This window comes from Echeneis naucrates, chromosome 8 (assembly GCF_900963305.1).
Source record: "Echeneis naucrates chromosome 8, fEcheNa1.1, whole genome shotgun sequence".
In the NCBI taxonomy this organism is placed as follows: domain Eukaryota; kingdom Metazoa; phylum Chordata; class Actinopteri; order Carangiformes; family Echeneidae; genus Echeneis; species Echeneis naucrates.
This window is the reverse complement of record NC_042518.1, coordinates 6122911-6137398: the sequence shown is the minus strand read 5'-3', so window position 1 is coordinate 6137398 and position 14488 is coordinate 6122911. Positions and strand designations below refer to the sequence as shown.

Sequence of the window (14488 nt, the reverse complement as noted above, 5' to 3'; positions counted from 1 at the left end):
TCTCTGCAGAGTATTTTGATGTACTGACCATCTGATTTTGCACAGATGGGGTGGGGGTGGGGGGCCAACATGGGTCAAGTTAATAGGTTAATAATAAAGAAAGTCTCCTCAGATAACCTGTATATTAATGTGACAATCTGGGCGGAATTAACCGTTGTCAAGCATGTGTTCCCGGTGTGACGACATAGCATGACGAGGAGCCAGACTGCTTGCTGATTGGATCCGCTGCCTAATTGTGGCGTGGCCATCCGTACACCAGGAAGTGGCGTCTTCTACAGTCATAACAAACTTCCCTGAGCAAAATAAACGTGACAAAATCGAGTTAATAAATATTTAAACGGTTAATGTGTCATAAAACACAAAACGTGGTATTTATAGGGTAATTTATTTACACCAAGTTTACAATGTCAGAGATCATGACGGTTTAGGCCTCCAATGATTTGAGTTTTCATGTGGGAATTGGCCCATTGGAGTTGAAAGAATCATTTTCCAGTGAGATATAAAGGGCGGAGTATTAAAATGGCCCTTTGTATACTCCCTCTATATACTCCGGCTATCATTATAAAACCATAAAATCCAGTAAACATTTTTTCGCTCTCCTCACGACTCATCTGAAACCTGTTACCTTTCACATTCGTATTCCTGCTACATGGGGTGTCAACAAGTTGAAACCTCGCTTGTATATTTATCGTAGATGAGCTTGCACCGCGTTCACATCATAAACTTTGGTGAAAAGACCAGCCAGTACGTGACGAAGTGTCCTTTGTGCGTTAGGACAACAGCCTGCTTGTCTTAGCTTCATTATATTTATTATTTTTTAAGCGATGTAGGCGTTATACAAGCTCCATTTTAGGCAGCCAGATCCCTCTCCCTGTCGGGCTATTGTGTGGATGGATGGAAAGCCGCACAGGAGGGAGGAGGAGGAGGTGAGGACGAGCCGAGGAGATAAGAGAAGTGGCTCATTGGTTGGCTGCTGCCTGTAGAGCACATATTTCATTAGAAACTACAAGTCTCGCCGTTTGCGTTGCAGGCCGAAAAACAACGACACCGCACTCCGGGAGCTACCGAGAGGACGGTAGCATGATAGTCGTGGAGGGGAAACGGCAGGAAGAGGGCCCATATCTGCATTTCACTGCGAGTACACCGAGTCGGTAACCAGTGTCCGACATGGGGAAGGAGGTAAATGGTGTGTCGCGGAGCCGGTTTGAGGTGAGTTGGCCGTGAATATTTACTGACAGTCACTGACACACACTCGGATAGCTGTAATAAAAGTTGGGGAATGGGGCCTACGCGGTGACTGTCGCTGTTTTTGTTGGAAAACTGCTGTTATGCTAAAGGCTGCTCATGCCGCTTCCGCAGTCAATGTTTGGGATTAGGTCAAACGCCGTTGTTTTTGTTCTGCAACAACATATAGCCGAGGCCTGGCATGTCACTTCGTAGCGCACACAAGTGGGCATTTTCCCCCACATAGCCTGTCGTGTTAGTCGTAATTAAATTAAGGGTATTCGGTGTTTTTATTTGAAAGAGTCCATAAAATGTTGTCTCCGTTTCCCCGTGCGCCGTCAAAACAAAGACAATGAGGCTACACGGAGCACGCCGAGGACAGCCCCGACTCATATCGTCATATTTATTAGAAAATGTGAATTTACTGACTCCACTTTACTAAGATGCTCTTTATAATGGCCTTCATACCTGCCAGGGCGTGATTAATTTTTTTAAATACGACTTCTGTGAGGCTGTCGGATGAGCCGGAGTGTTGTGCTCATCCGTGGCCGCTGCGGATGTGGGGGCCTCGGGTAGTGACTGCAACATGCACCCCCGTATTAGCACCGAAGGATCAAAACACAAGGCCCCAGCTACCTCAGTGTATCACACAGCACAACACACACAAGTCAGCAGAAGGGCCACTTGTCCACAAACACACACACACACGCTCACAAGTTGCGGTGTTGTTGTCTTGAAGGAGCTTTTGCCATTAACTTCGTGTAGCAGCCACGCAAGCGCAACTGGAGATGTTTTGGTGAAAACTCGGAACGCAAATGTTTGCGGCCGGTGACATTGGACCGAGTGCTCGGTGTTGTTTAATCCCCAGCTATCGTGGGATTTGCGTGTGGTTTTATTTATTTTTAACGCTGCAACAGCTGACGACTCAGAAGATTCAGGCCGTTTACCTTCTGGCCCGACAGCTGCGGAGGAGCCGCTGTATGCAAAGCCACCGGACAGAGGAGAGGACGATACCGGAAGTGGACTTCAAATTAAAACCGAAAACGCATCAGCCACTTTGGTGATGGGAAAGACAATTTTACTAATGCCTAAATTTAGTATCAATTTATAAAATAACCAGCAGCATCTAACAATGATCTTAAATAGCCATTTTATAATTTGTATGATACATTCATGACAGTAGTCTAATTTGCTCCACAATAAATTTGATGCAGTTTGGGTTAGCCTGTGTTGTATTTATATTGAAACCTTTTTATTTTTATTTTACTAATGGCATGAGATTTGGCAGTAACGATGCCAGTTATTGATTGGTTGATGTTTGTGAATAAAAACAGACACAACCCATACATGTAATTTTGCATAGTAGAAATGTTAAATAAAGACACAAGTCTGATTTGTTTTAAATTGTGATATTTAATTAACCATTATTTATTGATTAATTAAAAGCTAATTTAAAGAAGCCTGATACCAAATATGCAGCTGTTGGTGCTTGTTACCAATTAAACACAGTGGTCATATGTAGGAATGCATTAGACTTTTACTTTGAAAGGTAGAGTTGGATTGTTTTCCCTTCTCTTCTGTCTTGCTCAAGGGCAGGTACTTATTTGCCCTGAACAAACTACAGTAGTTTGTAAAGTCAATTAGCATTAGACATGTGATTTGCCTATTTTAAAGGAACAAGTCAACAATAAATATACAGTGATTCACCCCATTGCCACTGAATGTGTGTGATCTAAAAGTTATTGAAGAAGTTTAAACGGAGAGCAGCAACACAGTCATAAAGAAAACATTTACAGTGACACATGCAGGCAGTATTTCAATTACTATATGTTAAGGTACTGTAATGAGTGTCAGACTAATCTAAATTTAATATGAGGATGGAGTCAGGAAACAATCATTTATTCAATGAATTAATTATTTTTTCAAAAAATACTGTTACTGTTTTCCTATACAACAATCTCTTGCTGGATTTTACTGCTCAGCCAGCTATCTTGCTTCCTGCCAGGCCGGCATCAACGACTGTAGCTGCCCAGTGGAGGAAACATAATGCTTACATTCATGCAGCATCAGGTCATTTTATGTTAGATTGCAAAAGAGGACAGACTATGCCTGTTAACCATGTACATCTGGTTCTTTGGAAATGGCACTGGATTATTTGGCCAGAGACGAGCGCTGTGGAAGGCGAACTGTCAGTCAATTTACCCCAAAAGTAAATGGGGAAATATCTGTCCCTTCTTACTCCCACAAAATTGTACATGTCTGCGCTGGCAGGCAGCCCCTGCAGAGACAGCTGTGCGTGTGTGTGGAGTTTGTGTTTACTAGAGAGGCATGGAGACGTTAAACCCGAGCTGACTGGATTTATAGAAATCTAGTCATTCATTTCAACAAGCAGATGTGTAACTGCTTATGTCGGGCTGATGAATAGATTTAAGTGTACATGTTCCTCGAAATCTGGAGCTATTGTGAATGTGGTTTCCAGTTAGACACCTGTAATCGAAATGTCATGCAGTATACCCCGTTAGGACCCATCAATTTTTGTTCCAACTTTTGTTTAAACGCAAACAAACCTTTAATTTTTCATGGATCATGGGCACTTCATATTTGTACCTGAAGGGAAGTGCATATAAGGGGAAGCCTTGCAAATCCCTTGTTGAGCTTGTCACAGATGTTCGCCTCCTATGATTAACATGCCTTCATGCACTTTTTATTTAAACGCAAAAGCCTCCACCCCTCAATTACCCAGTCCCTGGTTTAGATTTATCATTGTAAATCAATGGAGGATTTGGCCAGATGTCCCTGAGTAGATGCTCCCAAATGTCATTGTTTCAACAGCTTGCATTTTACAATCTAACAGGGTATGATTTATCATCATCACCCACCAAATCATAGGAACACTGCAGCCCTCAGTAAGTGATGTGTGCATATCAAAATAGCTAGGTCTCAATAAATTCTAATTTATTGTCTCTTTTGTGTACTGTAGCCTTTTCTGTGGACTCTAGGTTGGTGTTTGTGCTCACTCAGCATGCAGTCATTTGTGTGAACATCCATTAGGAGCAATTTGTCTGAGAGTTGCAAAGACTAACCTGTAACTGATTCCAGTGTACATTGTCAGTACATAATGCTGTGGACACTGGTGCAAATTCAACAATGTAAACACCACAGGAAGAGAGCACAGAATATAGGTACAGAAAAGATAGCAAGAAACTAGGGGCCATTACAGCTCTGTAGTCGACAGTGCAAAGTCCCATCCTTTTTGCTTAGGAATCACAAAATCTCTGTCTGCGGTGCTGCTTTATCTTCTCTCACACTCAGTGTCTTCCAAGCCTTGACATCAAATCTGTCTTAGCTGATGAGATTACTGTTATTTATCCTTGCTCATGTGTTGGGGCAATCTTTGATTAAGTTGAGTGGGTGGTCGGGGCCCCCAGCGTGGTAAAACAAGTTGACAACACTAATATTATCCCCTGCACCCTTTCAGATGTTCACAAACAGTGATGAGGCGGTCATCAATAAGAAGCTGCCCAAAGAGCTGTTGCTACGGTGAGTGACATTTTGAAACACTTTAATCAGGCTCCCTGCAGGGGTTTTAAAATGACATTAATATCACACTCATGCCCTTAATTTCACTCTTGATCGTTATAAACAAAGACACAATTGGCCTTTTACCCCCACCCTCCCTGTGTAGCCAGCACACGTTTACTGTGCTCACCAGCAAAAATCTCAAACTACTAAGCTACAAATTTCTTCACCCTGTGCCCTCAATGCTCAGGCTGTAGTAATATTTAATTTTAAATTGATTTCAGACAAAAAAAAAAAAAAGAAGAATCCCTTAGCAAACAGAAAATGAAGACCTCTCCAGCATTGTCAGCCAAGCTGTCTGTGCTGTGGCTGCTGACTCCATACTGCTTTGCCAGGTGCGGCACCCTGATTTGTGAGGCTGGCAAGCTCCAGTGAACCCGATTCATCTATCCTGCTGAAAGTCGAAGAAAATATTAGCTGATTTACTCACACCCCTTTTCTGTAAATGGAAGCAGACACAGGTCTGAGTTGAGGATAGAGTGTAATGAGAAAGCAGCGGGGATCAGGATCTCTAAACCGTCCCTTTCTGTCTTCCAGAATCTTCTCCTTTCTGGATGTGGTGACACTCTGTCGCTGTGCCCAGGTCTCACGGGTGAGTGTCTAATTGCAAGGTGTGTGTATGAAAGTGCACGTATGTGTTTGTCTGTGTTTTTCAGTGTGCAAGCTGAGTGTGTTTGTAGTACAGTTTGAGAAACATGAAAAGAAAAATTTACTCTAAATGTCACGTTTCCTCTCCCTTCTCTCAGTCCTGGAACGTTCTAGCCTTGGATGGAAGCAACTGGCAGAGAATTGATCTCTTTGACTTCCAGAGGGACATTGAGGTGAGCAAGTCTCATGTCATCACCCACTGTCCTTTGTCTTTACCTAAAACTTTGTTTAAATCTTTTATGTGCACTTTTGACTTCCCTTTAAATGGAGGTACAGAAGCAAATACAGATTGAGCGTGTTTTGTTTTGTTTTGTTTTTTTTTGTTGTTGTTGCAGGGTCGGGTGGTTGAGAACATCTCCAAGCGATGTGGAGGGTTTCTAAGGAAGTTGAGCCTGCGGGGTTGCCTGGGTGTGGGTGACAGTGCCCTGAGGTGAGCTTGGCAAAGACTTAACCTGATTGAGAAGCCTCTTAGTTCTTGTTCAGACCCTGACAAGAGAAAAAGACTGACATGCTTAACATTGCCTGTAATCACATTCATGTTTGCTTTTCTTTTTCTGCAGGACTTTCTCACAGAACTGCAGGAACATTGAGCTGCTTAGTCTGAATGGCTGCACAAAGATCACTGACAGGTATTAGTACAGTTCATGTGCTAATGATTCAAGATATCAGTTCTCCTTAAAAATGATAATTGTCCTTCTCCTCTGTAGCACATGTAACAGCCTCAGTAAGTTCTGCCCAAAGCTAAAGCACCTGGACCTTGCTTCCTGTACCTCAATCACCAACCTGTCACTCAAAGCTCTCAGGTGTGTATGGTCAACAGTCTGATGTACATAAAGGAAATGTATTCTGCACCATCATTACCACAGCAGTACACAAAGAGATGTGGGGCTTAGAGCCTTGAATTCTGTTGATACATGGGCGGGGCAAGATGTGCTTTCGCTTTAGCTACTCACCTGTTCTTACGTTCTACTTTCCCCTTTTCAGTGAGGGCTGTCCCCTGCTGGAGCAGCTCAACATCTCCTGGTGTGATCAGGTGACCAAGGATGGCATCCAGGCCCTGGTGCGCTCCTGCCCTGGACTCAAGGGCCTTTTCCTCAAGGGCTGTACACAGGTACACTTGGAGGTGCAACCCAGCACAAATGATGTTGATGCTTATTGCACAATTAGTCATAGATGATATCATTCAATATAAAACTTAGTTGGACAAATTTGTAGGCAAATTGATTTGGATAACTTATTTGGTTCCATCACCAACTTCTTCAGTGCTCTGTTCTTCCAGCTCTACCGTTTCACCATTATTGCTACCAGTTATGATTTAACAATTTAGTTCCTATTATTTTCTAAATAATAAAGCGTGTAATTTTCTGTGCAGCAGAGGACGTTGATGGGGAAAGGCATAGCAGTCACTGTAGACAGAAAATGTGAAAGCTTTCATGCAGTACTGTCACAGATAATTAACCGAATTGAACCCTACAATCACAACATACTTTGCACACTCACTTTCCAAATGGTTTAACTCAAATTAATGGTTGTTTTAACAGCTGTAATTTTTTTGCTGATGGATTGTGTTATTTTAAACAAACCTTAATAGATTCGGGGATGACTTCAAATGATTGATGTCTTTACTTTGGTGTTCCTCACAGCTAGAAGATGAGGCTCTGAGGCATATTGGGGGTCACTGTCCAGAGCTGGTCACACTCAACTTACAGACATGTTCAGTAAGTAATGGCCACACAGCAAGACGTTGAATTGATTTAGGTACAAAATGTTCTGGAAATTGAACATTTTATTTTGTTCAAATTAATCAGTAAAAAGTGGATTAAACCCTTCGATACAATTCTCAGTTTAGTAGTTTCCAGTAAATGGACTGATTGCCAAGTACACACTGTGCTCTTCAGCTCAAAGCTCATTGCAAGTAGCTGGTGGTCTTGTCCAGCCCATACTGCCAAAAATCTGGGAAACGTCCTCAGACAGTCCTGATATTTTTCACTGACTGCAATTCTCGTTAACATTCTCTTTCCTTATCACCATCTAAAAGCTTTCCTCCTCTTCATCTCTCTTTTTTTTTTTTTTTTTAAATCTTCAATTTCAAGATCTAATCTCATCTTGTTTTTGAGTTGTTCCTCCTTCTTTTCTTTTGCCCCTTGGTCCCTCTGGTTTTTCCTCCAGTAATACTTCAAACTTAAAATATACAAATACATCCATTCTCTTTATGTGAGCAGCAGATCACAGATGAGGGCCTCATCACAATTTGCAGAGGTTGCCACCGTCTGCAGTCTCTGTGCGTGTCTGGCTGTGCCAACATCACAGACGCCATCCTCCATGCCCTGGGACAGAACTGCCCCCGCCTCAGGTAAACTTTGACACATCCAAACTTTGGCTGTTGAACTTTCTAGACGTGGCAAATAATTAACCAAGCCATGCAGTTTGAATAGTAGCCTCATTATCTTAATCTGTAGCTCAGGTGAATTTCTGTTCACCATGGATTTTAAATGATTTTACTGATATGAACTGTTTCTGTAAACTGGCTGTAACAGATGTAGACGTTTATTCATTAATCAATGCTTAAACATCTCTTACTGATTAATCTAAAGCTGAATCCTGCAGCTGAAACTACAAATGAAACCATGAATAAATGACCTTTTCTGTGGTGATATCATCTTAAGCTTTACTCAGATATATCTAGTTACAGTCCAATCGGACTTCTCTGTGCAACAACTCAGAAGGCGAAAGACTGTAAGTGATGCAGCCATTGGTTAACTCTCTGCTCCTCTTTTTCTCCTTTCAGAATATTAGAAGTGGCTCGCTGCTCTCAGCTTACAGATGTGGGGTTCACTACATTAGCAAGGGTGAGATTGATGTTTCTCTCCTGGCTGTATACGCACATGGGGTCGGACTGTTTGATTCCAGATTCCATTAAAAAACAAAGCCACAGTACATCGTACCAGTTTAACTCTTTTTAATTTCCCACTTTTACTCCTGTAGAATTGTCATGAGCTTGAGAAGATGGATTTAGAAGAATGTGTGCAGGTAAATAAAATGTGTGAGCTGTGCATATGGTATTTGTCGTTGTGTCTCATCAACAATTACAGCAGTCTTTCTTTTTAACCTTTACATCAGATCACAGATGGGACACTTATCCAGCTGTCTATCCACTGCCCGCGTTTGCAAGTCTTGGTGAGTGTGTTCCTGCCGCTTAAAACAGATTCCTGACTCCTGTAGCATTCACCAGTGCCAAATCACTGTTTGCTTAAGAGACACTTGAGTAAATAGAGTTCCTGTGATGACATTGCCATATTCCTGTAGAGTCTGTCACACTGTGAGCTCATCACTGATGATGGCATCCGACACCTTGGCAGCGGTCCCTGCGCTCACGACTGTCTGGAGGTGATCGAGCTGGATAACTGCCCCCTGATCACAGATGCCTCACTGGAGCACCTGAAGAACTGCCATAGTCTGGATCGAATTGAGCTCTATGACTGCCAGCAGATCACCCGTGCTGGTATCAAGAGACTAAGGGTGAGTTGTGTGGGCTAACAGCAGTGAGTAAGCTATTACTGCTCTTCTACAGTATGCTGCATACTCCAGGCACTTCTTCTTGTACTGTGGTCACCTCACAATGGTTTTATGGCATCATCATGTAACAGACAAACAATAATGTAAAAAGAGAAACACCTTAAAAAAGGGAATGATGGTGATGCCTTTTAAAAATGGCGAGTGTGTTTGTGTTTGTGTTTGTACAATGATCATGCTCTCTGACCATGTTTTCATGTCATATTTTGGTGTTACTTCATACAGCAGAGACCAAAAAGTATCAGCTGTGGGACTCATTTGAGAAGTTCTAAAAAGTGCCACAAATGTATATACCATCATTCAACTTTAAGCTAACTAAAATATGTGTTTTTAAGTCAAGTCATGTCCTTAATGTACGTATACCCACATGTACACTGTGTACCTTCACAGGAAAAATGACACTTGTCATGGATGATCAGCTGATTTGTATCTGCTGTAAACTCGTATCTGGAGCACACCCACTGCATTAACATAAACATTGTTCCTGAGGCCTGTTACTGCAGATATCACAGTCCAGGCATTTCTTGCAGTATGAATTTGAAAGTTGAACAATTGCCTGTCACTGATCTTAAGCTACCTAGCGCAGCTTTTTCAGGTGTTTGTACAAGCCATTAACACATTTCCATCTGTGCTTCTTTTCTTTTTTTTTTTCCCTTTGGTTTTCCCACAGACCCATCTGCCTAACATCAAAGTGCATGCGTACTTTGCTCCCGTCACTCCACCCCCCTCCGTTGGAGGCAGCCGTCAGAGGTTTTGCCGCTGCTGCATCCTGCTATGATGTAAAGACAACAGCCCCTCTCCCCTGTCCTCATGTCCTTCGTACATGCTCCCCGCAGCCTGTCACTTGACCCACAACCTGCTGTCCCCCTCCCTGGCCCCTGTCACAGAGTACACGCTGGTGTGTTCCTTTTTTGTGGAGCTGCAGAGAGAGGAAGAGAGCCAAACAACGCTCATCAGGTTTTGGGTAACATTCTCAAACAACATCTCCGACTTCCCCACCACACATACGCATACACACACACAAACTGATATCCAGGCTCGCTTACACACACACACACACACACACACACACACAGATAAACTCTGAAGAATGTCAGAACATTTCTAAGCAGTTGTCGGTGGACAAACCAGTATTACAGACAGGTTGATATATAACTCAAATGTGATCATCACTGTCAAGGGATCCGACTCTTTATCACTTCATCATCAGGTGAAGTGCCAAAGAATCATTGAAATAATTACTTGGCAGAACCTCCATATCTGAAACCTTCTCTCCTGTATTTGCTTGACAAATTACAGCAACATGTTTTTTAACATAAGCCGAGAGATCCCACTTCACCTCAAGCACACACTTCCCTCTGTGCTGAAAATCACTTAATCACTAACTCTAGACAGGAACTGCACTTGAGTTAAGGCCTGTGTCAGTTTTGTTTTGGCAGGCTTTTACTTCAGACAGTAACCGCAGTGCAGCTAGTTGATTGGTGACCACCCCAAAATGCACACGCACACACACACAAACATACTCATGAAGCAACTGGAAGCTTGTTTTGTGGTTAAAAAAAAAAAAAATTAAAAAGCATACTTGCAGCTATTTGCACTTACAGTAATAGGAATGATGAAACACTTAAAAAAAAAAAAACCAACAACAACAAAAAAAAAAAAAACAGACAACCATCTCCAAATTTAATACTGGCGTTTTACTAACAACACACACCCATACCACTCTTCACTTAAATGCATAAACTGAGCTTGCTACTCTTGTACCCTCACCTCTCTCTGTCTCTCTGTTACAATCAGCGTAAATGTAATGAGGGGAAAAAAAAACAACAAAGTTTCATATTTTTATAAAAATGGACACGAATTAAGACTCATAAGTGGGGACTTGAGAAAATGCCAAATGTTGCATGTAACACCTCTAGTTTTTTAAAATCTAACTGTACATACATGAGGACTGTGGGAGTGAATGAGTAAGAGCCAGCTGATCCACAGACCACGGTATGAGACGGGCCTCACATGGCTGTCGGAGGGTCTGTCAGAGGGAACTATGGTGAAGCTCGCGCATGCTTGTTGAAGCACAGACGTTTGTGAGGATATGAGCTGGAGCTTTGAAGAGTTAAAAGGGAGACAGTACTCAAAGCTGGAGATTTGACAAAAGAACTAATATCGACCTGTGAGTCGCTCATGTCAACAACAGAAAAGTTATAGACACTCTTGACATTAAAAAAAGAAAAAAAAGACATCACTACATGAACTCATGCTGTCGCACTGAGACAATGGAAAGAAAAAGCCAACTAAAATCAATCAAAGTATATTTTCCATTCATTTTGGTTTCATTTAATTGCTCTTGTTTGTCGCATCGGCGATGGTTCCTGTTGACAAGGAACTGGTGAACCGCACTCAGCGGTGAAAGGACGTGCCTGGTGATGGCAACTCCTCAACTCCCATGAGGCCTTGCAGGGGGACGGAGTGACAGCGTGTTGTACCCTGCCACATGTGACCTCCTCTATACCCCGTCTGTCTGGGACCACAGTGACAACCAGACCGGATTGGTGGAGGCACTGCAAGAGGAAGTCGACTGAATCTTGAGCGCACAATTCTGGCCTGCTGACAGATATGATGGAATTATTTTTTGTCACAGCAGAGGGCTATGATGGACTTCAGCCCCCTCCATGAAGTATTGAAGCCTTTTCTAATGGAATATCGTCTCTTACACTTGCACCTGCTTTATTCTATGTCTCTATTTTTCCCATTTCATTTTATAAATGTGCTTTTTCTTCTCATCTCCTCTGGATCTTGTTCTCTTTCTGTTTTGGTGTGGTTTGAATTCCGCCTGCTTTGTGTTTTCAAGTCACGAGTACAGTGTCCAAGTTGAGTTTTGAGACCTCTTCCAGTCCTCATTTTGGACCTGAGGGAGTTTGTGTTTTTATTAAGAGTTTATTCTTACTAAATGTCCAGACTGTAGGCTTTGTCCAGGGAAGTGTTGGCACCAGTGCAATTGTTATCAATGTTAAATGTGAGTTGGATATTTTTTCTGTGAGTTGGCGAGGAGGTCATGATTATAGAGTTTGTACTTATTGAATGTTTCTATCAAGGAGAAGTCCTCAGGATGGCTGTTCACGTGTTGTGTCGCTTTAGCAGAAACAGTTTTTTTCCTGAAAGTGTGCTTTCCTCTTTTTGTGACTTTTTCCAGAACTTCTCCCTCTCCCCTTAATGCACGCTGTGCAAAAATGTCAAGCAAGCTAGGCATTGGTAAACCTAGTCCTGAATGTGGATCAATCTCAAACATGCCTGTTCTGGTTTAAAATTCATCTGAACGGGCGATTGAATGATTGATGATTTTTCTCAAGTTTGATTTGACGGACAGGATGTTACAAGTTGAGATGAATCCATTGTAATCCAGCCTGATCTTTTTTGTTTGGACGGGGCTTTATGGAAGGATTAGGGAACAACCAACAGTCAAAACAGTGGCAGTATCTAACGTACTCTAAGGCTTTAAGGCAGTTAACTGGAGGGGAAAAGGAAAAAGTCACAGGGTTTAGACTTTGAGCTTGGATGTAACACCTGCCTACCAATTTCATGCACCATATGTGGTGCAGGCTGAGTCATCAGTGCAGCTGATAACCTGTGCTTTCAAGACAACCACTTAGAAAGGATTACAGGTAACAGTGCTCAATACGCGCCTGATGGTTTTATTTGTGGGAAAAAAGTCTGTCATCGGCCTTTTCATGGTACAAAAAAAAAAAAAACAAAAACATGCTACTGGCTCTGTAAAGCTAAACCGCAGGCTTATTTTTCCTTAAAATATCAAACACCTCTGTGTCCTTCTGTCACACCTTCCACCAGTTTACATGGAAGACGAGCCACTACGCTTTCGATCAGTCCTATTCATGCATGTTTGGTCCCAAACACTGGAGAAAGGTTTAAGATTAGGACAGAGGGCAAGAGATGACTCTGCAGTGTGTTTTCATGGCAGATTGACACCAGGGGAATTTCAAAAACAAATTTTGACAATGACTGTAGTTCATATAATTACTGTAAATCTTATTTTCCTTTTTCTTTTTTTTTCTTTTTTTTTTTCTTTTTTTACAATTAACCAATATAAAGGAATATGTACGTATGAATAAATATAAACCTATATTATTAAGACTTGTCAAGTTTTCTGTTGCTGAACTTGTTCTAATTTTGTCGCCACAGCAGGTGGCAGCAATGAGCCAGTTGTGCAGATATCCCCACCTCTGCAGCTCTGATTTCAGCTCTGGCCTGTTTGCAGGATTACTCATTGCTCGTGACCATATCAGCAGTTACGTTAATCAATTTGTTTTGCTTTATTTGACTTGAAATTGGGATAAAACACCACCTATCTGACTGGAGTGTGTTATTTTCCTTCAGTAAACCTCACCAACCCTATGAACCAAGTTAAACTAAGCTTATTTTTTGGAGGGGGTCGATAAATATGGTTTTCTGCTACTGATCGATTTTATCACTGCTGCCATTTATTTAATTATTTTTTATTATTATTCCTTTTGTACAAGTTAAATGAAGTACCATTTTGCGAGACACTATATGTTGAATGATGGATAATTCCACCCTCTTTTCTTATCAAGTGAGAGTACACTATCAAAAACTCCTTTCCTCATTTACATGAATTCAGATGAAGTGACTGGGGCGTATTCTGGTGTTTCTGAATCCTTGAAAAATTTGTGAAATAATCTCATAACTCTAAAGCTGTGAAACCTTTCAGGTTTTCCTTGCTCTAATCATTCCTCTTGTTAATAGGGACCAATGAAAGATCAGTTTCTGATACTGTCAGTTAGTGATGGAGGTGAAATCAACAGCCTGTTTCCATGCAATGAAGACTAGTTATACAGCTCAAGTCAACATTTTCCAAAGCTTTCTAAAACTTGAATTTTGCTGACACACTTGTGAACCTGTCCCTCAAACCTGCTTGCAGCTTAGATGCTGAAGCAACAGAAATCGTAAGAGCCCAGCTACTGTCAAACCGGTTTAAGTGACCGAGGATCAGACTCTTTGGGGGTTTGATGCGCATGACACGCTGCATGGAGAGTCAAGTCTACGTATTTGTGTGCATGAGGTGAAGTACAGATGAACAATCAGCAGGCTATCCATTTCTGTCAGTAGAAAGAGCAGCAAGTCTGGCCCTGTACCATGACGACCACTGTCACCTCATGTCCACCTCATGGGACTCATTTTGTTCATCTCTCCCTCTTGCTTCCCCCCAATACCTCTCTGCCTTCAAATCTCTGAGAGATCAATGTGTTTCCAGTCCTGATTTAATGTTCATTTTTAGCAGCCGTGTTGTGGCACCTGGGGCATCGCACGGATGAAAGGTAGGTAGCTCAGAGGGAGAAATTTTTGTGTGTGGGAGAGGGAGAGAGTGTGTTTCTTTGCTTCAGCAACTCTGCGCCTTAATGTTTTTTGGGTTTTAAAAGAGAAAAGAGCTCAC

The 14488-nt window shown here is 42.0% G+C and overlaps 1 protein-coding gene across 2 annotated transcripts; it reads left to right on the top strand.

Annotated features, from left to right (window-relative positions):
• Positions 1–932: 932 nt before the first annotated feature.
• On the top strand, positions 933–10923 carry fbxl20 (F-box and leucine-rich repeat protein 20). Of its 2 annotated transcripts, XM_029509436.1 has the most exons (15): positions 933–1209; positions 4703–4764; positions 5341–5395; positions 5550–5624; positions 5787–5881; positions 6012–6080; positions 6159–6254; positions 6436–6562; positions 7095–7169; positions 7674–7804; positions 8240–8300; positions 8437–8481; positions 8572–8628; positions 8758–8970; positions 9695–10923. In XM_029509436.1, exons 1-15 carry the CDS (start codon positions 1168–1170, stop codon positions 9800–9802), a joined length of 1311 nt encoding a protein of 436 aa, XP_029365296.1. In that variant the 5' UTR covers positions 933–1167; the 3' UTR covers positions 9803–10923. The 2 variants fall into 2 exon arrangements, with proteins under 2 accessions (XP_029365296.1, XP_029365297.1); XM_029509437.1 differs by lacking the exon at positions 6159–6254.
• Positions 10924–14488: the final 3565 nt, after the last annotated feature.

What these genes read in the sequence shown, in the direction of transcription:
- fbxl20 (XM_029509436.1), top strand. Translation starts at nt 1,168, where the DNA reads ATGGGGAAGGAGGTAAATGGTGTGTCGCGGAGCCGGTTTGAG. An exon ending in CAGAACTGCCCCCGCCTCAG is followed by an intron (nt 7,805 to 8,239) that starts GTAAACTTTGAC and finishes TTCTCCTTTCAG; the next exon opens with AATATTAGAAGTGGCTCGCT. An exon ending in ATTTAGAAGAATGTGTGCAG is followed by an intron (nt 8,482 to 8,571) that starts GTAAATAAAATG and finishes CCTTTACATCAG; the next exon opens with ATCACAGATGGGACACTTAT.